Genomic DNA, 21,625 nt, shown 5'->3' with positions numbered 1-21,625 from the left:
TTAATTGAGAAAATAATGGGCATATTAAATTGACATGATAATTGTTAGTAATGATCCAGCATGAGTGTGATTGAGAGCACAGGTATTGGATAAGTGACCATTTTTTGTGTATTTTCCTATTTCTTTACCTTTTCCAGAAAGCTAACATGTTTGTGATGTCTTCTGTCTATATTTTACGCTTAGTGTGTAACGTTAATACTGTTACATTGAATAAGAGAAGTTGCGTTCCTCTTCATTTAACCTCTGTTAGCATTAGACAACTACAGCTCCCATGAATTTTCCAGAGACACATTTTCAAAACAATATCAGAGCTGTTGTTTTTGAATGCTTGTACGATAATAATGGATTTCTGTTCGTTAAGTTAACGATGTGTTTAGATTGTATTGGCCTGTACGGTAGAAGACATCACATTAGCTCAAAATATGGACATAAAACCTCAATATTATACTTGAGCTTTTTACATGGAGGCATTGTAGTTGTGTCGGCGGCCATGACGGTGGGAATCCTACGACGTGCTGTGACGCTGCGACGTGACCAACGGTCGTAATGGGGCGGGGCTCGTAAACAGAGAAATCTAAATAAAGAAAGGATCGTGCAGAAATTTACTCCAAAGTATCTCACTTTTTCTCCACAAGTAAAAGGTAAGTTTGATTTGCAGTATGATAAGTTTTTAGCTCAATGTGAAGTTGCACGGATGTGATACTGGAAATATGTAGGCCGGTGGTTTTTTACTCCATGCAACTGAAATGAATTTTATCTGCCTTGTGCGACGCCATCACTGTGTGTGTAAACCAATGGACAAAATGGCGAAATCCCCGAAATTTTCTGGCAACTCATCTTCTGGTTCGTGTGAAAATGATGGAAATGTATTGGCGAAGACTGGCGGCTAATCCAGAGAGCAGTGCAGCGCCTTAAAAGTGGTTGCGTTTTTTGAAACACAAGCGCACCTTTTTCTTCTGTTTAGGGATAATTGGGCTCAATGAATGAAGTGGGTTTGACACAGTCCCCATGTTTCACCACGCACGTACACAGAATGGGCCTCAAGCCAGTGGTGCGTGCTAATGTGCTTTCCTGGTGTTCGGATACGTGTTTATTATTTTCCTCATCCAGGTAAATCTGGTGTGATGCCGATACGCAGAGCAGCAGCGACTCCAACCCCGGAGAAGGCCCCCTCCGCTGCAGCAGAGAAAGGTGAGGCTGGGGTCGTCCATCTCTGGAACTTAAGACCCGAGAAAGCGCCGTCATCACGGACACAGATTGAACTGGTCTCAGTGCTCATTACAGACACTGTAGTCTTCAGTCTGGAGATGGGTGTGTGGGCATGCAAAGTTTGTTTTACAACCTTTCATCACGGAAACAAGTCTCTAGACCTGATAATTAAAACAATCAAATGCTACAATTATTTTGGTGCTTACATGCACACTTAAATTAGAATTGGGTAATACCATGTGTTTGAGGTGAAAGTAGGAACAGTCATTCAGAATATTGCATCAAGGCCTTTTAAAATGGGGGGGGGGGGTTTATCATATTTAAGCCATTAGCCCAATGTGTTGATTAAAAAAAAATCCCAAACATTGATATTTAGTCATGCTAGAGGACATGCTTAACTACATCAGATATGGCCAATCAGCAGTCGCACGGCCAAATTTTGCTCCAAAGTATGGAAATCAACCAAAACAAGTCTTAATGACATGCTGGAAAGGCGTAACAATCCTGCACAACTGCAGCAGTACCATCAACCTTTAGTCCATATGTTTTTAAGAGAAAATACAGCAACATAAACACGCCATTGTCAGAGTCTGTAGTATGTTGTACCCTCCGTCTATCCCATGTTTCCTTTCCATCTCTACATCCGTGCCCTTACCCAAAATGGGTTGCAAACCTTTATTTGCGGGTGCTAACGTTAGCCTCTATCCGACCAAGTAGTTACAGGAACGTAGTTCTAGGAACAGTCCACTTCTAAACAGTTCTGCTGTCTACTCTCCCCCAAAACCGTTTTTTCTATTGCATTCCCACTGGCCAAGTGGCCATAGGAACTGACCTTTTGTTATTATAACGCATCCATCTAACCGCCACAATAGCCGCTTTCCGACCAAGTAGTTACAGGAACGTAGTTCTAGGAACAGTCCACTTCTAAACAGTTCTGCTGTCTACTCTCCCCCAAAACCGTTTTTTCTATTGCATTCCCACTGGCCAAGTGGCCATAGGGACTGGTAGGAGGGGTAAGGCAGGGATGCAAGCACGGCAACGGTCTTTATAGTGTTAAAATCAGAAAACAAATACACAAAAAAAAGTATGAACTAAATCTAATGTGTATATAGCATATTTGTCATAATTTAAACAATTTCTTACGAGTGATTGGTCAAAATTGCGAGTCGCACCAAATTCGCGATTGGTTGAATTCGTGTGAATTGGCGACATCGCAAAATCCTGGAGGGACTGTTTAGTACTTTTTTTTTCTTCTTTTTTTACTTAAAAAGTATCGGTTCAGGCACTGTTAATTATGTATGTGATTAATTAATCAGAGTATGTAATTAAATTAATTTTTTAAATCGATTGACAGCCCTGAAAAAAAAATACATACATATACGCATGCATACATACATACATACATACATATACGCATGCATACATACATACATATACGCATGCATACATACATACATATACGCATGCATACATACATACATACATACATACACACATACACACACTCAGCGTTATCGCATATATTGTTTTGCTCTTAATTTAAATAGTTTCATCCTCACAGAGCCTGAAGCGTCATCAGAGGAGTCACCCTCCGCTGACGAAGAGCCGGCCGCATCTTCAGCCACGGCAGCCGAAGGCGAGGAAGGCGAGGCCACGGGCAACACGGAGCCCACAGAGAACGGAGAGAAGGCCGATGAAGTGGCGGCGGTGGAAAAGGACAGAGAAGGGACAGGGAAGAAAGAGTGAGTTTCACCAGAGTGCTAGTGTGCAACGCTGAACACTGCGATATTTCACTTTGATAGCACTTTTATCTGTTTATATTATCCTTGCCTCTGCTGGATAACAGCAGACTGCTCCTCTTATGGTTGCAGTGTTGCATTTCCAAAGGATGTGACCTGTCACAGCCACATTCATATATCAGACAAATGTCTCGGCCCCTTTGTCCGTCAGTCTCGGAGGAGTCCAGGAGGAGAGGACGGAAGCGTCATGCAAGTCTGATGATTTGTTACCAGCTCAGTCTACATCTGAAAGCTCAAAGAAGGGGCAGCATTATCTACTGCAATCTACATACATTCAGAATAATGCATGACTAATACATGCAGAATCAAAACAGTATTTTTTTGCCCACTTATTAAATAATAAATTAAGCAAAATATGTTCCGAATGTTTAAAAAACCCTGCAGTTTTGGTGTAGGTCAAATTGTACATTTCTAAAGCCTCATGGACAAATTGGTCTTCATGGAAAAAGTAATGACTTTTGTTTTGACCATTCCTCAAAATAATGTACTCAGACATTCTAAGAAAACAAGTGAAAAAATCCTCCTATTTAGCTTTTGACCATTCCTCAAAATTATATACTCAGACATTCTAAGAAAACAAGTGAAAAATCCTCATAATTAGCTGTATGTGATGAGGTATTAGTGACATTTAACCTGGCTTCCCACGTTAACATAATTTCTCCTCCCTTTCTTCTCCCAGACCTTGACAAAGCAAACATTCCATTTTCTGCACGTAGTACACTAGCATAGCACTTCAGGTAGGGCCCAGTTGCCGTGGTGATCATTAAGACAGATGTTCTCAAACTTCATTCTGTCTCTCCCGTCGGTGACAAATGGACAAAGTGACAAATGCAAGGACTGCGCGGCTGGACAGTGTGCAACACACTGCTATGTTCTCCTACTAAGGTGAGGATGTGATAAAGATAAGGGTGGTAACAATCACGGTGAAATATCGCTTCTAAAGAAACGAACCCCCTCACTGAACTTGTTTTGCTCCTCCTTTTTTTTTTTTGGTGGCAGGTTGAAGGACGGCTACAAGTACGAGAGAGCCAAAGTCAAGAAGGTGAAAAGGACAATTCCAGTGTGGGCTAGCGTCGCTGCCAGCAAAAAGCTTCCTGTTACCAACTTTGCAGGCACACAGAACAAAGTGGATAATATCCTCATCGAAGCTATTACGGTGTGTACAAACACTGTAAATCCATTATTCATCAATGCAGTCAGTTACGTGCATTTTTTATTTTTTTTGCGAAAAGAAATCTGTAATTTTTTTGTCCTCTCTCCTTACAGTCTTGTAATGACAAGTCTGGGGTTTCATACCAGTCCGTCATGAAATATATTCTGAAGAAATACCCGGGGATGGAGCTCGACAAGAAGAAGTTTCTCATCAAGAAAGCAATGAAGAAACATTTGGAGAAGGGCACCATCAAACAGGTAAAGGATGGTAATTTACGGGGAGAACATCTTTATTGTTTTATACTTTTCCCATGCAAAGAATATACATAAAAGCGTTGTCTTAAATCGGTGTGAAGAAACATACATTTTCAAGATAGACATTATCAAATGTGTGTACTGTATTTCATGGGACATAAATAAAAAACACTGGTTTGGCTGGTGTTATTGAAGTGTAAACTTCCCCAGTAAATGCACGGCCTTAAGGCCGTTTTATGGTCGTGCGTAAACTCCACGCCGCAACTACGGCGTCGTGACCCTTTCAGAGTTCTGCGTTGGGGTTGAACGTGTTTCTTTGCATCGCGGTGCATTTCAGCGCCAGAATGCTAGGGGGGGGTTCCAGAGGGCGAAACTCTTTGTTTACTTGTGAGTTGGTGTGATCCTCGAGCCGGCTGTCGGTACACGATCCGTGCTGCCTGCTCGATCCGTTCTGCACATGCGCAAGATGACGATCCTGTTTTTACGAGTTCTCTTAGGGCGTTTTCACACATACCTCATTTGGTCTGGACTTTCGTACTTTTCAGTTTGATCTGAACCAAAATTACAGGTGAGAAACCTCCCCCGGACCACGGTCCGGATCAAAAGACCAAATTTTGGTCCGATAAAAAGAGGTGGTCTCGGTCCGGTTCGTTTATAGTGTGAAAGCATTTTTTGGATGGTTCGGACTTTCGGACCAAATACAAGAAGCTCTGGCAGGCTCTCCTTGTGTTACAAGACCGGAGAATAGCTCCTTTAAGGAATAGCTCGGTGCTTAGTGTGTAGGCTACATGAGGGAGTGACTCAGAGCAGACAGCTGTCGGCTATCAGAGCAGAGAATACATCAGCAGTTTATTTAAGTGGTAGTAAATGTACAGTGTAGGTTTCCGTTTGTCTCTGAATAAATACTCCAGAAAGAAAGTTCCCGTGTCTTGCTTCTCAACATCACAACAAAACAAAAAGAGCCACGGCAGAAGGGGAGAGCAGCAGTCAGTTGAAAAAACTCCAACCCAGAGAGAGGATAAGAGAGGACGGGGAAGCCCGTCAACAAACCAATCAATTATCAGTATCTGGAGACGCAGCTCACGTATGTCATGACGGCAGGACGTAGTTTCGTCACGTATAGATCTTTAGTGCGCTTGCATAACTGCAGTGTGAAACCAAAACTTGCAGGATCAAATGTTACAATGTAACAAAAACATGAACCTTGGTTCAGGCTTTCAGGTGTGAAAACGCCCTTAATACATCCATGGGATTTACGACACTGCACGATCTGTCATAGTTGTAGCGGTCTGCCTCCACCGAGAAGCTAACGCTAGTTTAGCTAACCGCTAATTCGGCTAACCGCTAGCTGACAGCTTGATTCAGTCTAAAATAACGTTAACTTAAACTAAACACTGGGAAAAGCAGGCTACAGCTAAATTAAGACGTTACAGTAATAACAAAGACAAGTATTGCGTGATTGTATTTTAAATGAGAAAGTAGAACTGACGTAACAGCTGTTTTATTTTTTTATATATATTAACAGTTATTTTCAGGTTTGAGGGTCTTTTACATGCTGTCTCAGCTAGCGGTTAGCCGAATTAGCTGTTAGTTTAGCTGACGTTAGCTTTCCGGTGGAGGCTAACGGCAGACAACTACGACTGGAAGCGTGGAACAGATCGTGCAGTGTCGTAAATCCTCGTACAACAGGATTAACATCTGCGCATGCGCAGAATGGATCGTGTAGGCAGCACGGATTTTGTGTGTGTCTGTAAGTGACGGCAATTGTCTTCAGAGCGAGTAGCGACTCTAGAGGCATAGTGAGAGAAACAAAGTGTCTCCCCTGTGCTTTCTGACCACGGTGGGAAATCTGGAGCACGAAAAGTTAACCCTCTCCTTGATTTCATGTTGTTTATGGAGAAGGAGAACCAGGAAATGAGTTGGGGGGGGAGATGCTACCAAGCCACAGCCGAGCGACAGGTGTTAGCAAATTTTACAGATGTTCATTAAAAGTCTGTCGCCGGTTTGCTCACTGTTGTATTTTTATTTTTTGTTTTTTTTATCCGTCTCACACAGCTAAAGGGTAAAGGCCTTTCAGGAACATTCGCCATTGGCAAGCAGCCCCCCTTGTCTAAGGTATGTTACAACCGAAGTAATGTGATGTGCAATAGTTATGTACCAGACTATTTCCTGGCAGGGAGCTACAGCTTCCTGGATTCTCTGCTGGCTGCCTGGCATGAGCTACAGTAATTGTTGTGTTTATACATATAAGTGAATGAGGGAAAATGTGTTCATTAGCTTTACAGGTGCTGGGTATTTGTTACTGTTGGACAGAGCCCTGTTTCCAGTGATATTGATCTCCCTCTTGTCTTAAAGTGCTCATATTATGCTTTTTGGCTTTTTCCCTTTCCTTTTGTGTTATATCTTTTTTGTGTGCACATTTTAGGTTTACAAAGTGAAAAAGCCCAAAGTCCACCCCAAAGGGACTTACCATCTCCAACAGAAAACACTGTTCACAAACTGCTCCAAACAGCTCTATTGTTCCAGCCTTTTTTTCCGTGACGAACGTGCGTCACTGTGTAACACACGTTATAATGCTCGCCTAGCATGGCACGCCCTCATACTCAGACAGTTAAAGAAATGAACCAACAGATCAGTGTATATATATCAACAGTATATTAAAAGCACTTTGCCGGTGATGGCTGAGCGTTGCTGCGCAGCCTCCAACTGAGCTTGACGATGTAGATGTGACGTGAGCAACCTATCTGAAAGTTGGAAGTCTTCTGGTAACTGTGCCAAGAGAAATCTCAATCATTCCGAATCTTGCAGAGATGGACAGCGTACGTATATGTAAGGAGATAACATAGGCACAGGCTAATTATTGTTAACTAAAATGCTAGTTAACATTAGTAATTAAACTTAAACAGCTAATGTAAGTCGAAACTGCCTGCAAGCTTCTCCTGTACTATACGGTAATTTCTCTACTATGCGACAGAAAGTCGCGTGGTTATGACACAATCGTTAGCCTATTTTTACAAAAACGTCTGCTATGGAGCCATAATGTGAGATACAAGGTAATGGAGCCTTTTATACATTGTCGTGTTTCTTTAGAAATAAACAATGGACAAATAAAGTCTTTTAAACACTTCAGATGTAAAGTTATTTGCTGTCAAAATGAATGGCAGTCAATGGAATGCTAACGGCAGGTGAGTGCTAGGTAGCATCAAAATGGCGCCATAGGAGTTACGCTTTGTAGAGGCTGTCTTACCCCCTTGCTCATACTCTGCAACTGACTAGCTAGCAGTACTTACTGCACATGTGCGATTCCCAACAAAGATGGAACAGAAGTGTGATGTCTCACTCTGTAGCTAAAACGGAGAACTCAACACACAAGGTGAAAGGAGGAGCTGCAGCAATGTGTTTTTTTTTTTTTTCTCCTATGACACTGGGATGTGTGTGGTTGTAATCGTCATGTCTGTAAACTGATGGTGTTTTAGAAAGCTGCTCAGAAGACGGAGTCTCTGGGGGATGCTCTTCCTCTCATCATCACTCGGCTCTGTGAGCCCAAAGAGGCCTCCTACAACCTGATCAAGAAATACCTGGAGCAGCACTTCCCCGACTTCGACATCGAGAACAGGTACGGCGCACTGTTTTACCGTTGAACGTTGTTTTCTGTAACTTTGCAGAGGATCAGGGCTCCAACTAACAATTATTTTCATTGTTGATTCTTCAGTTATTTTTTTATTTATTTTAAAAGTCTTTGAAGATTCCAGTTTTAATCTGACCAACGCTAAAAAAAAAAAACCAGCTTCTAAAAGTTGTCCTGCAAATTCCACCCCACAGGTTCCTGTACTTTCAGAAAATACTACCCCCAGGCAGGTACTTTTGGGGGGTAAAATGTCCATAGAGCATAATTTAGACACACGTCCCTGCAGTCGAAACACAATGAGTTCCTCAATAAGGTTGCTAGTCCCTGGGGAAAGGTCCTGCGCTATTGATGCTCACTAAAACGAAGTTCCAAGCTTAAATGTAAAACGAAATGACAACATAAAAAGGTAAAAACTGCAATAATGGGGTAAAGATGATTTTTCAGGAATTACCTTGAAAGATACACAGCCACGCTGGATTTTAGTGGCTCAGTAACTTAAAGGAAAAGGGGTGTGTGTAAGTTTATTTACTAGCTTGGATTATTCAATATACTAATGATTTACTGACTCTGGTTGGTCCTCAGGCCAGACGTCCTGAAGACAGCCCTGGTGAAGGCAGTAGAGAAAGGACAACTGGAGCAAATCACTGGGAAAGGAGCCAGAGGGACTTTCCAGGTAAAGCTTTTTATTAAATTTGTGTCCCAAAATGAGTTGCATCTTTCGTTTTTTTTTAAATGACTCGTGGCACATAAACTGGACAGTGACGTGGTGTTTTTCATGAGCACCAATGGCTTATGTCACAAGTTCTCCTCTCGCTCAATATTATCAGTTCATTTTTAAGCATTAAACAGTTAAAAACGTGCATGATATATTTTATTTGCAAGTCAAAAACCACCCACAGTGAACCACAGGATCGGCTCTGATTCCAGGCCTGATTAAGCTCTACAGTGCCAGTCAATCTGCTAATAAACCAATGCTTCTGTTGGTTTATAAAGCACTAAACGGGTTAGGGCCAACATACATTTTTGATCTGCTGCTACACCATGAACCACCCAGACCTCTCAGGTCGTCTGCTTTCTGTCCCCAGAGTCTGAACTAAACAGTGGGAAGCAGCGGTCAGTTTTTATGCTCCACATATCTGGAACAAACTCCCAGAAAACTGCAGGTCCGCCGCAACTCTGTTCTTTTAAATCAAGGCTGAAGACCTTCCTTTTTGATGCTGCCTTTTTAAATAATTGTTCATTTCTTATACTGCACTGCAACTTTTCTGTTCATGTGTGAATTGTGTATATTGATCATTTGCATTGTGTGGGTGGTTTTTAACTGCTCTTTACTGTTTCATGTAAAGCACTTTGAACTGCCCTGTTGCTGAAATGTGCTATACAAATAAAGCTGCCTTGCCAGCTCGGGCATCATTGTTGTATTATACTATTTCAGTAGAATTTTAGATATTGCGAGATAAAGATATTGCCAAGTAATAATCCCTCTAGAACATGAAAGCTATGGGAAAATAAGTGTCTGTCAAGTGCCAGTAAACAATGTGATGATTGTCTTACTGCCGGCATAAAAAAAATTAAACGATTTGGTGAAGGGCAATAAGGACCTAAAATCCTAAAAATGTTTTATATCCGACTGTCACAGCTGAAGCGTACCGGTAACCAGGTCCTGCTGAAGGGCAGCACCTTGGAGGACGCCATCACAGCCGCCATCACAGCCATGAACGAACCTAAAACCTGCAGCACCACCACTTTACGCAAACACCTAGTGGACGCAAACAAGGATATAAAGGAGTACCAATTAGGTAAGACTCACCTCTCTCTCCCTCTCCTTCCCTCTCTCGCCGATACTGAATGTCTTAACAGGACTGCTGCTGACTTCTGACTGCTCTCTCAGGTCATTTCAAATTTGGTAAAGTATTTTCAAATGATGAGGTTTCCAGTTGAAAAAGCACATTGGATTTACTCAAAAAGTTTGCAATTTTGTTCTTCGCGTTGAGTACAATGGATTCCAATAGTGACCAGTTTTCGCACAAAAGGAACGTAAATGGAAACAAACCACTCCTGCACCATACTCCTCTCCTCTGCTGCCCGTCCATAGTGTCACTATGTTGCAGAAGTGCATAGTTTCGCCCATATCTGGCCAAATACCCCCACACTATTGACTGATCGCAGGCGCTATCCTCTGCAGGGAATTACACAAACTCTTGCACCCACGTTTCGAGCCTACAAGAGGTCGGATACTCAAAATCGTGTCACTTTAGGGGCTTGTTTTGTAATGTGTGCTTTCTTTTCATTTTGTAACGTGAAATCTAATCCCAGTGTGATCATTTTGGTAAGTTTATGCATCGAAAATGTTGTCACTGAAAAAGGGAACTCTTTTCTTTAGTGGCCAATCTGAGGAGGACCCTGACAAAGTGTAAAGTACTCGGCTGGATGGAGCAGATCACCGGTCACGGCTTCACAGGGACCTACCAGCTCTCGTTCCCTTTCTACCCAAGGTATGGCAACTACATTTCCATTGTTACGCTTAATACTCGGATGGAAGTAATAATATAAAGAAAAGGTCTCCAACTCTTGTTTCTTTAGTGAATGCAGTGCGCGTTCTACTGTAGTTTGACTCAAATCACAAAAGAAACACAGCAAGAGGAACTAGCACAGTTGATATACTTGTCTTTGTATGCTGTCCTAGATCATTTGATTTTTCTCCTTAGCCCTACCATCCTGTACCCAGACAAGTTCAACAAGCCTCCGCAGAAAACCACTCCGCGGAGGCGGACGGTTGAATCTTCTGACGAGGAAGAGTCCGAAGAGGAGGAAGAGTCTGAGGATGAAGCTCCCTCTCGGAAGAGGTGGGTGTAAAAGATGTTTCATCTGTACTCGGTATGCTTAAAGCTTGATTTATGGTTGTGCGGAGGCTCCACGCAGAGCTTTCACCGTAGACTACCTAAGTGGCCTGAAGTTTATACTTGTGCGTCGATCTCTTTAAGAGAATAGCAGGGCCGGCGTGTGTGTGCCTGGGGAGTGTGTGGTAGAGCGAGTGAGAGAGTGACGGCGATTCGCTTCGGAGCGAGTAACGACTCTAGAGTCATAGTGAGAGTAGTCTATGTCCTTGACGTTCCACTCCCGGGATTGCTCCGATGCCGCAGGAAATTCCGCCGGACGCGTGTATTTTCCGTTTCCTTGCGCTTTCTTTGTGTTGTAATTTGGCTACGGTTAACTGCTCCTCAGATCTCTGCAGGGTAAATCCAGACAGCTAGCTAGACTATCTGTCCAATCAGTTTTCTCTCACACAACTATTTTGCAGCAGCTCCATACAAGCTTACCCCCTGTTCATGAAGATTGTGATTGGTTTAAAGAAATGCCAATAAAGCAGAGCACGTTTTTCTCCTATCCCGGAATGCTGCGTGGACGACCCTCCTCCACTCCGCGCGCGTGGATGGTCTGGCAAAGCGAGACTATAGTGAGATAAACAAAGTGTCTCCCCTGTGCTTCCTGACCACGGTGAGAAGTCTGTAGCAGGAAATCCTTGATTTCATGTTTTTTTTATTTTTTTTTATATATAATGGAAAAGGAGAACCAGGAAATGAGTAGGGGGGGAAATGCAACACTGCCAGGCCGAGCGACGCCGGTCGCCGCGACGTGTAGTTGCATCTTTTGAGAGGTGCACGTCAGGCTACTGCGTAGGGTCTGCCGTGTGTCCGTGTCTGCACGTACTTGCGTACGCAAAAACATAAATCACTCTTAACACAGCGTTGTAGTCTGCAGGGAGTTTTATAATGACACTTAAGTAACTCAAAATGTTCTCAGAACAGTTAACAGGTCAAGTGGCATGCAATGAAAAAGCACATTGACCCCAAAGAGTAGGATTGCAGAGACATTAATCTATTAAGCTGCAGACACACTGACCAGACGGCCGACCCTCGACAGAAAAGGCAGTTGGTCAAAAAAAAAGCGACAAGACGGAATACGTCTCCATAACAGCAGGCGGCGCTAATCTATATTGTCGCCCAAAAATGAAAACCGGCAGCTGATTGGACGTACGTGTCACGTGGGTCTGGTTTCTCCTGAAATTCAAAGACAGACTGTTATGGCGGCTTGTTCAGAATACGATCTCATATTGTACTAAAAATAGTTCACTGAAACGTGTTCTTGAAAACATTTTAAGCGAGAAATAGGCCGTGCAGTTGCTGAATCTGTCTTCATTTCAGATCAACAAAGGTCAGTTTAAAAGATTGGCAGAGTGCTAACCCAGAAACAGCGAGTGGAATGAGCGTGACTAGTCTCTCTCAAAATCTGACAATCAGGTTGGTCATTTGAGTCCGACTGCCGGCAGCGCCCGCCCCGCCGATTTATACATGTCAAATGGCCAAAATGAAGGTCGACGGTCCCTTGGACGGACGACGGCATGGAACACACCGAACAGACTCAAGTCACTGACCTCGCCAGACTGTCCAACAGCCAATTATCGGCTCGGTGTGTCCGGGCCTTTTAAAGGCATACTATGTAACTTGTCCCTCTTCGGTCCCCCTACAGGTTGTCTCATTGGAACTACAGCTCGCACGGCTGTAGTTGCAATGAGACAACCTGTAGGGGGACCGAAGAGGGACAAGTTACATAGGCTGTGTCTCATTCTGCGTACTTCCGTCAGTACACTGCTAATGTGCACTGACCACTTACTGCCGTAGTGCCCACTTTAGATGGTTAGTATTGTCCCAAAAGGAACACTTACGTTAAAACGCTTACCGGAAATGACGAGCAGTTGGCTCAGCTCGCCGTCTCTCAAAATCTGACGGAAATCTTTTAAACTGACCTTTGTCGATCAAAAAAACAGACCTATTCAGCAACTGCATGGCCTATTTCTCGCTTAAAATGTTTTCAGAAACGCGTTTCGGTGAACTATCTTCGTAAAATACGAGATCGTATTCTGAACGAGCTGCCATTATGCTCCGTTGTGAAATCCGGGAGAAGCCAGACCACGTGATGAGTTCGCCCAATCAGCTGCCGGTCGACGTCCCTGGTCCCTCCCTTTTCCGCTTTGTAGTCAAGATGGCGCCCTTTAGTGCGCGTAGTGTCCATCGTTCCACACTGAACTTTTTGACCGTTTTTAGGGGGTCACCGGGTACTTTCAGTGCACTGACTTTTTGCGTTATCTACACTATATACTTAAAACTAAGTGTTTGAAGTGTGCAAGTAGGCGGTTTGAGACACAGCCATAGTATGCCTTTTTTTTTTTTTTTAAGACTTTTTTTTTTTTAAGTTGTAAATTACATGAAAGGAAACATTTTTACAACAAAATTGAATTAAACCTCAACATTTCACACACACATTTATCATATTCTAAACCACCATACATGTATTATATGGTAGAGACTATAGACAGCTACCAACAAGAAGCTATACCATAACTAAATCAAAATTCACAAGAAATATTTCACCATATATTCTCGGTTCAGACCTCTTGGTGTCAGTATCTGAGGTTAAAAACGTTTCCTTTTTTGGAGAATAAGAGGATTCATTTCCACAAACATTTTTAAATATTTTGACCTGACGAAGATCCAAGTGGGATGGTCTTTCTAAATAAATGTGTGGTTTGGAGTCGGTGTGCAGGCGTTCATCTTTTAATTGATGCCGTTTTCCAATAGCCTTGCACCCCCATGTGATGTGTTTATCGTAACACTTCGTCTACTTCAGTAACCGCTCCCTGTTCAAATTACATTGTAGAAAATCTGTGAAGAGGCCTCCACCCAAGGCTCGCCGTCCTCCACCGGCAAAAAAGTCCCGGAGCCCAAGCCAGTCAAAAGCTAAAGGCAGAGGACGCGCCCTCGCAAAGAAGTCTCCGGCCAAAAAGGCGGTGTCTTCAGCCAATAGACGGGGAAGGAAACCGCCAGCCTCTAAGAAGGACTCCACACCGCCACCCAAAGCCACGCCTGTCAAGAGAGGAGCTCCTGCAAGAAAGCCCAAAACGCCAGCTGTTAAAAAGCTGACCAAAAGGGGGTCCAAGCGACCGGTGTCAAGAGAGTCCTCCCCCGAGGAGGCTGTAGTCCCAAAGGAGACGACGAGGAGCGGGTCCAAGCGATCTAAGCCAGCAGAGTCGTCTCCCGAGGAGCCTGAAGTCAAAAAGCCGGCGACCAAAAGTGGGTCCAGGCGACCCGAGCCTGAAGAGTCATCCCCCGAAGAGGCTGTAGTCAAAAGGGGGGCGAGGAGCAGCAAGCAGTCCCCCCGTAAGTCCAAGAGAGGGAAATACTGAGCCCAGCTGCACCTTCCACGAACTGGGCCGCTCTGAATATGCAGCAGTCTGCCGCTTTCTTTCAGTGCTCTCTCTTTTTATCATGTTCTCCCTTTTTAACAGGGCAGTAGTTCATTTTTTTTTATTTCTATTGTAGAATAAGAACGTTATCCTACCAAGTTTACTGTACATTGAGAGTCTCTGAATTTTCTTTTTAATCAACATGTGTAGAAAATCTCAGTTAGTGTTGCTGTTACAACAGAAGTGTGACCAGCTGCCAGATCAGGAAAGCATAGCGAGATCCGACGACCTGTAACTAGAGCCATGTAGTGACTTCTGTTTTTATATCTGTTCATCACCCACTGTTTTAGGCATTGGCAGCACATGTTCCTAATATCAAATAAAGTGCGATATCAGTGTTTTGGAGAGGGGGGGAGGGGGAATTACCATTTTTTTTTAGTTCAAATATGGGTTGAAAAGTTTGAACCTTTTTCCTAATGATATTTAATATTTTATAAAACACAGACTTTAAGGTTGTTGTCATGTGTCCTGGGATACAATTACAATATTTTTGACCGTGCAGTACTGCATCAGAAAATTGTCCTTATTATACTATTAATTCTTCTTTTTGATCAATGTGATTTGTTTATTTAAAACAAAAAAAAATGCCCCTTGTAAAGATTAGGTCTGCAGGTGGCAGGTTGAGGACTTAACAGAGAATAACACGCTGTTAGTATTAATTTCAAACACATTGAAGTGTGTGTGTGTGTGTGTGTGAGAGAGAGTGAGAGCATATACATGAAATTATTTTATTGCTTCACCGCTGTAATTCAGTACCAAACTGTAAGAAATGTGTGTTGTGAATAAGAAAAAGGAGGATAATAGCTCATACATACCCTGCATGCATGTATTCCTTGTGTTGTTAAGCTTTTTTTTTTTTCCCAAGTCATTAATAAAATGGCTATATTTGTAAACTCTTGTTTTTTTTTTTGTTTTTTTTATTTAGTGTACAGGGACTAAAAATCTGAATGAAATTGCACATTTTCCTGATTCCAGAACATAAAGTAGTAGTGGGATATTATCAGTCATACATGATTAGTTTAAGAGCTTTTTAAGAAGTCAGTGCTTTAGGGTTGCTAGGACTAGCAGTTGTCCTTGTAGGGATTTAAAATGATTACCTGAATGATTTAAATGATTCACCATTTAACTTCCTGAAGGTTTATTCAGAAAAAAACAAATGAGGGAATAGCTTTACATAAAAACATAAGCGTGTTTACAGTGGAGAGTCATTGTACTGTTAGATTGCTTGAGAAAGTTATACATTTTTAATTGATTGCCTAATTTGTGCATACTTGTATAACAATTGTTGATATTGTTTCAGTGTGGAAGAGTGGTTCAAGAGGTGTGTGTGTGTGCGCATGGATGTATTAAAAGAAGGGTGTGTGCAGTGGTGGGAAGTAAATTTAGTAAAGTAAAAAATTGTTATTCTTTTCTACCCATTAATCTCATTGACCCCCAGATTTATATTGTGACCCTTATGAGTGGGCTCCAAAGTTAGAAAACATTGGATTAAACCACTGACCTGTGTCTAACGTAGTCAACTAACTTCGCCTTGACCAGCTGCAGCAGTAAAATGCTGCTCACACTTTAATGTATTCTTATCATGATGTCCTCAGACGTCATTTACTTAAGTGAAAGTACTATCAGAACAATGTACAACGTACAAGTTAAAAAAAAAGCCCTTCGTTTAAAATCCTACACGAATAGTGTCATCAAAATATACTCAAAAGTATCGGGAGAAGCGCTTGTTTCACAGAAACCTGTGGCTTTCCCACAACTGGGCGTGTGACAACACTGGGGAGAATTGCGCAATGAGGAGTGGAGCTGGGGGGGAAAAAAACGTGGATAGAGACAGCAGCAGGAAGAGAAGAGGGTGGAGTGATTCAACGCGCTTGACTTTTCCTTTTCCCCCGGGCCGGGCAGCAGCTGCACACCTGGACCACGGAGCGGCACGACAGCGGGTAACGGTGAGTGAGGAGGACGGTGGTGTGTCGACAGCGTGTGAAGAAGACGCAGGCTGTGCGGAGGAGCTAGCGGTTGTGCTGGAGTCCCTCCTCCGACTCTGAAGAGTGAGTTTTTGTGATTTTAAAAAGTCTCGTTACAACCTGTGGACTGAGCCTACGGTGCCTACTGTCGACCTACCTGGGGCGGAAACGGTTCGAAAGTGTTGTTCACCGAAGTTTGTCATTTTGGATTTCGTCCACTATTCGTAACGAAGTAAAACAAATCAAAAGTTCCCGTGTGTTGGCGTCGACTTTGACGCATTTACGGCACTGAAGAAGTTGGGATAAAATGGGACAATGACATGCAAAACAGTAGCCTAAAGAAATCCCATGTAACAGTCCTAAATCACGTTTCTAATATTTCAAGATGGACCGATATAGTCGACGATACGGTGCCACAACTTGACTTTATTGTACCCTTTATTTATTTATTTTTTAAACTTCCATGTAGCATTGTGATTGTTTGACCGGTTTTCTTACATGTGTGCTTGTTTTGAAGGTTTTTTCTTAAAGTTTTGTTCTTAGCCCTATTTAATATGTCCAAGCTGTCTGGTTTTACAGATAAACAGGCAGCATGGGTGAGGCACCGGTCACAGAAAGTGATACTACAGTGACTCGATCCGCAGAGGTAACTCTAGAAATGTGATTTTTATATTTAAATTAGTATGCGTGTTTGTGTTCTGCTTAAGCTTGTGTCTTTACTGTAAAGTATGTGGGTTCATTTCCTGTGGATGACTGCTGCTTGGATGATCAGATAGAGCAACTGCACACTCAGCTGAGGTCCCTTAAAGTAAGTCCGGAGTCTTAAATAATCACTATCCCAAAAAGCAACAACCTGTACCTGTTTAATGGATAAGGCAATATATCTAATACGTTGGTTGTCTTCAATCAGACATGCAAAAGAAGCAGACCTGTATCCCTAAAATTCTCCATCAAAGGTGTGAAAATGTATGATGAGGATGAAACGGTATGAAAACATTATGCCTACACATACGTAGACAGCTTGGCCTGTATAGTGTTTTAACTTGGAATCATTAAAGAAGAAAAGATGCATTTCTTTGTCTCAACCGTATGCGTCACCTTCACTGTCTTCAGACACTCCTGATGGCTCACGCTTTGCGTAGAGTCTCTCTGTCCACCGCCCGGCCCATTGATGCCCAGTTTGCCTTCGTCTCCCACAACCCAGGCAGCGCGGATGCCCAGCTGTACTGCCATGTCTTTCGAGCCAGACATGCCAGAGCGGTAAGATGTGATCAGTGTCATTTATTACAACACAGGTGCTTCTCATGCTTTGGATGATGGATCTAGTTAAGTATTGTTTCAGAATTTATAAAGCCATTCTTTGAGTATAACTGTTGAGTTTTCTGTCCACGTTCTCTCCTGTAGGCCCAGTTCCTAAACCTGCTGCTTTGCCGCTGTTTCCAGCTGTGTTACTTGGAGAAGCACCCAGAGGAGGCCCTGCAAGACTCTGTTGGCTCGATGCCTCGTCGCAACCCCTCCCTGCTTAACCACGGCTTCCCTCTCAGTGTTAGTGCCCTGGTGTCCTTCAGAAGAGCCCCTTTTCAAGGGTTGTTGCCAGGGACTAAGGTTTGTACTTGAATGTCTTTTTGTATTCACTCTTACAACATGGTATTTTAACTTTAACACCAGTGTTTCCCTTCATCCTCTCCTCGCCATCTACAGAAGAATCAAAAGTCTTCCGATGACCTGCACAGCAGCCAAGATGCAGTCTTCCCCACCTCCTCCCCCTCCCTGGTGCGCAAGGAAGCCATCCGCAATAAAGGGCTGCGCTCTGGGGCTTTCCGCTCCTTTACTTTCACACCACACAAACAGCGCAGCGTTCAGGAGCGGCTGAGTGCGTCACAAGGTGGGCCGAGAGTTCACAGAGTGATTTCAAGAGTCAAAGAGTTGATTAGGTAAAGCAAACCCCTCAGTTTTTAGGTGATGGGCAGCCTCTCACTGTCTGTTGTGGTGTCAGAAGGTAGTAGTTTGTAATTAAATGGTCTGGTCTCACGTGGGTTGTAGTGGACATATTATTTTCACTATGGAGCTTCTCACTGATGTGAATTTGACTCTTAGCTTTAAATTGGGATTACACTGAATATTTCCCCACGCAAACACGGCTGGTGGAATATCTCCACTTTTGAACCTCTTGGCATGTTAAATATCTCCAAATTAGTAATTTCTCTTCTTATATGTGAATCAGAAAAGGACAGAGACAAGCCACTGGTGAAGAGATCCCGCGCTCCAAGCTTGGCCGAAACAGAAGAAGCACTAGCTCAAGCAGTGTGGTGTTGGGCTGGTATCGCACCGTGAGTGGCACTTGTACATTTGACTTAAATGCCTTAATTTCCATTCCACTCCATTACAGAATACTAGCTGAAATCAGTTGCATTGTTTTTTTAATCAGGGCAGCAGTTTTCATATTACATTGTGTGCTTACATAATTGCAAAAGGGTTCTCGACTGTTGTAGAAAGACGTGGCTGATCTTTAATGCAATATCTACATTGCCCCATTATCAGCAACCATTCATCCAATGCCTTTTCTGGCCCTTACTTTTTCTTGAGTTTGTCAGTGTTTTTTTCTAACTGCGTATCTTCTGGTATTTCAGTGACAACAGCTTTTCCCTGCTCGCAGACGATGTTTTGGGATCGTACCTCCTGTGCCCACATCCTAAAAAACCCAAATATGGCTCTCTCATCATTCGCTTCCCCTCTGGCCTGAACACCTACCTCATCGAACACACAAGTAAAGGGAAATTAATACTGGAGGTAATGGTTTTGCCAAGGTTGAATCTTATACTCTGTGTGTGTGTGTGTGTGTGTGTGTGTGTGTGTGTGTGTGTGTCCGTCCGAGTAGCACTTCCTTATTTTCTTTTATATATAGATAGATAGATATACTGGTTTGATGTTAATATTAAGCGTGGCCAAAGTTTAAAAGAATGTGGTAATGTATGTAAAAGTCATCCCTGTGAGCAAAAACCTCAGGTTCTGAACACTCCGCTCAATCAATTTTTTTCTGTTCTCTACTGAGCTGACATCAACACATGTATGTATGTAAATAAATACATATAAGACAAAATTGTAATAGTCTCAAAACTATAGTGGACTGACTTACACTACCGGTCAAAGGTTTGGGGTCACTTAGAAATTTCCATTCCACTCCATTATGGACAGAATACCAGCTGAGATCAGTTGCATTGTTTTTTTTTTAACCAGGGCAGCAGTTTTCAGATTACATTATATGTTTACATAATTGCAAAAGGGTTCTCAACTGTTGTAGAAAGACATGGCTGATCTTTAATGCAATTTCTACATTGCCCCATTATCAGCAACCATTCATCCAATGTTCCAAAGGCACATTCTGTTTACTAATCTGATATTTTAAAAAGCTAACTGAGAAAACAAAAACTGAGTAATACTTTTTTACTCAAACTTTAACAAAATGTTCAACCTCTGTAGCACCAGTGATATGTTCAAGAAGGGTTACTGTACAGTACAGCCCTGTACATAAGGATTAGCAAACAGTGAGTGTGCCAGGATACTATTTGCTTAGATTTGTAGTGTAAACAAAATCACAAGCTGTAAACTGAATTACAGAGGAACTATTTCACTCCCCAGAAATCTATCTTTAGATTCTTTCACACTAGTTGCTTACATATGTATTGCATGCAAAATCCCATAAACTGAGCACTTAGACAACCACATTCACTCTAAAACTCCACTGAAACCAAAAATAATTGTTGTTATTTTTAGGCATTTGAATATAAATGTCTTGGCAAACCAAATTTTCTGTAACCCTAGTTGTGACTTGTGAATTTACAGTAATTTTCTTGTTTCTTTTTTTGAATCTTTGTGGCAGAAATGCAAGACTGAATTCAGTTCCATAGTAGAACTGATCGAACACTATACAGACAATTGGGATGAGCTGCCCTGTCTGCTGAGCTGTGCCCGGGTAAACCACTGTTACGAGTGGGAGGAAAATACCAGCAAACAGCAGGCTGTAAAGCCACACAAAAGCCTGAACAAAGCCAACATTAAAAGTACCCCCAGAAAGGACTGGGTTTAAACCCTTGACACTGGAACTTGTGGATTGCCAACCTCAGAATAAGTGACAATTTTTTTTATTTTGCACATATATCCTATACACATCACCTTTAAATCCTATTTGGTGTTTTTGTTTTTGGGAGGCTTCACAAACTGTATAACACAATGCACCTATTAACAGTTTTGGCACTTAATGTATAGTATACAAGTCATTTTATCAAAGGGTACTTATTTGTAAAAGTGTAATATGTTGTGCTTGCTGCTTTTTATGAATTTTGTTTTTTTAGAAAAATTAGAAATAGAAATTTTAATTGTGCCTTGAGGGCATCAGATGAGTTTATTTGTGTTTTTTAAGATGTGAAAGTTAACAAATTGAAACTGGAGTGAAATTGATCACGCAGATTGTTGCACCTGATGACAAAGTCATACTTTTTTTTTTCTTGCATTGTAAAGATAATGAACAAATATATTTAATTACTCCTTGAATTTTAATCTAGTTTACACGTTTATCTTTGTGTTTAGACATTAGACCTGGATGACATGTAAGCAGTAATCCTATACACCGAATATGTTCTATATCCTGACTCTGTTGTGTATTAGTGCACTTATATCATGGCCACTAGAAAGCGACGTGTTCAAATGTTATGTGTTTTAAAGGTTGTGTGCAGTCACAGTTTCTGGTCATGTTTGTATGCAGTTTAATATACCTTGAACACTGATTTTAACAGTGGTATGAAATTCTTTATGATAAGATTGTCTGTGATCTTGTTATCTGGTGAAGAGACGGATTACAGCTCAACTAATTTGAGTACTTTGTACCATCTTTTCCACATAGGCCAACAAACAATTTGCATGTTTTTCATGGCTGTTTGATATTAAACCACGGTTGTTTTCTGTTTTTAACCAACAACCTGCAAAAATAATGTTTTTTGTTATTTCTGAGTCTGCATAGCACAACCTCACATGCAGCTTTGGTATTAAGATATTAATTACTGCTGTGAATTATTAGGCAACTCCATACTGTACACAGTTTCTAAATCTTAGAGCAGAACTCCACATTGATTGGGATTGCTTGATGTGTGCAAATAGAGTCACAGATTTCTACACTGATTGGATTTTACACTCGGTTGCCAGTTTATTAGGTACACCTAGTTTAAACTAAGGCAGTGTTAAATACATTTAGATAGGTGTTAATTCAACCCCATCTATATCAGTGAGATTAGGCTAAATAACGGAAATGCCTCTGTAT

At 42.0% G+C, this 21,625-nt stretch overlaps 2 protein-coding genes across 8 annotated transcripts; both read left to right on the top strand.

The window, feature by feature from the left end:
• Nucleotides 1-534: 534 nt before the first annotated feature.
• On the top strand, nucleotides 535-15,240 carry hp1bp3 (heterochromatin protein 1, binding protein 3). 2 transcript variants are annotated; one of them, XM_078249136.1, is made up of 13 exons: nucleotides 535-641; nucleotides 1,111-1,191; nucleotides 2,771-2,951; nucleotides 3,831-3,893; nucleotides 4,008-4,164; nucleotides 4,275-4,418; nucleotides 6,471-6,530; nucleotides 7,892-8,031; nucleotides 8,626-8,716; nucleotides 9,683-9,842; nucleotides 10,427-10,538; nucleotides 10,752-10,889; nucleotides 13,762-15,240. In XM_078249136.1, the coding sequence occupies exons 2-13, from the start codon at nucleotides 1,125-1,127 to the stop codon at nucleotides 14,285-14,287; spliced, it is 1,839 nt and encodes a 612-aa protein (XP_078105262.1). In that variant the 5' UTR covers nucleotides 535-641; nucleotides 1,111-1,124; the 3' UTR covers nucleotides 14,288-15,240. The 2 variants fall into 2 exon arrangements, with proteins under 2 accessions (XP_078105262.1, XP_078105263.1); XM_078249137.1 differs by lacking the exon at nucleotides 3,831-3,893.
• A 900-nt stretch (nucleotides 15,241-16,140) lies between these two features.
• sh2d5 (SH2 domain containing 5) lies at nucleotides 16,141-20,660 on the top strand. 6 transcript variants are annotated; one of them, XM_078249123.1, is made up of 10 exons: nucleotides 16,143-16,395; nucleotides 16,891-16,957; nucleotides 17,039-17,119; nucleotides 17,222-17,296; nucleotides 17,425-17,571; nucleotides 17,716-17,916; nucleotides 18,013-18,196; nucleotides 18,536-18,641; nucleotides 18,942-19,078; nucleotides 20,192-20,303. In XM_078249123.1, exons 2-10 carry the CDS (start codon nucleotides 16,904-16,906, stop codon nucleotides 20,203-20,205), a joined length of 999 nt encoding a protein of 332 aa, XP_078105249.1. In that variant the 5' UTR covers nucleotides 16,143-16,395; nucleotides 16,891-16,903; the 3' UTR covers nucleotides 20,206-20,303. The 6 variants fall into 6 exon arrangements, with proteins under 6 accessions (XP_078105250.1, XP_078105249.1, XP_078105247.1 ...); XM_078249119.1 differs by having other exon boundaries at nucleotides 16,145-16,293; nucleotides 18,942-19,101; nucleotides 20,192-20,660; XM_078249118.1 differs by having other exon boundaries at nucleotides 16,145-16,395; nucleotides 18,942-19,101; nucleotides 20,192-20,660.
• The last annotated feature ends 965 nt before the right edge of the window (nucleotides 20,661-21,625 follow it).

This window comes from Sander vitreus, chromosome 4 (genome assembly GCF_031162955.1).
Source record: "Sander vitreus isolate 19-12246 chromosome 4, sanVit1, whole genome shotgun sequence".
Lineage (NCBI taxonomy): Eukaryota > Metazoa > Chordata > Actinopteri > Perciformes > Percidae > Sander > Sander vitreus.
This window is presented reverse-complemented; position numbering and strand designations above follow the sequence as displayed.

What these genes read in the sequence shown, in the direction of transcription:
- hp1bp3 (XM_078249136.1), top strand. Translation starts at nt 1,125, where the DNA reads ATGCCGATACGCAGAGCAGCAGCGACTCCAACCCCGGAGAAGGCCCCC. An exon ending in GAAGGGACAGGGAAGAAAGA is followed by an intron (nt 2,952 to 3,830) that starts GTGAGTTTCACC and finishes AAATGGACAAAG; the next exon opens with TGACAAATGCAAGGACTGCG. An exon ending in GAGCCAGAGGGACTTTCCAG is followed by an intron (nt 8,717 to 9,682) that starts GTAAAGCTTTTT and finishes CGACTGTCACAG; the next exon opens with CTGAAGCGTACCGGTAACCA.
- sh2d5 (XM_078249119.1), top strand. Translation starts at nt 16,904, where the DNA reads ATGGGTGAGGCACCGGTCACAGAAAGTGATACTACAGTGACTCGATCC. An exon ending in GAGCCAGACATGCCAGAGCG is followed by an intron (nt 17,572 to 17,715) that starts GTAAGATGTGAT and finishes TCTCTCCTGTAG; the next exon opens with GCCCAGTTCCTAAACCTGCT. An exon ending in GCGGCTGAGTGCGTCACAAG is followed by an intron (nt 18,197 to 18,535) that starts GTGGGCCGAGAG and finishes TATGTGAATCAG; the next exon opens with AAAAGGACAGAGACAAGCCA.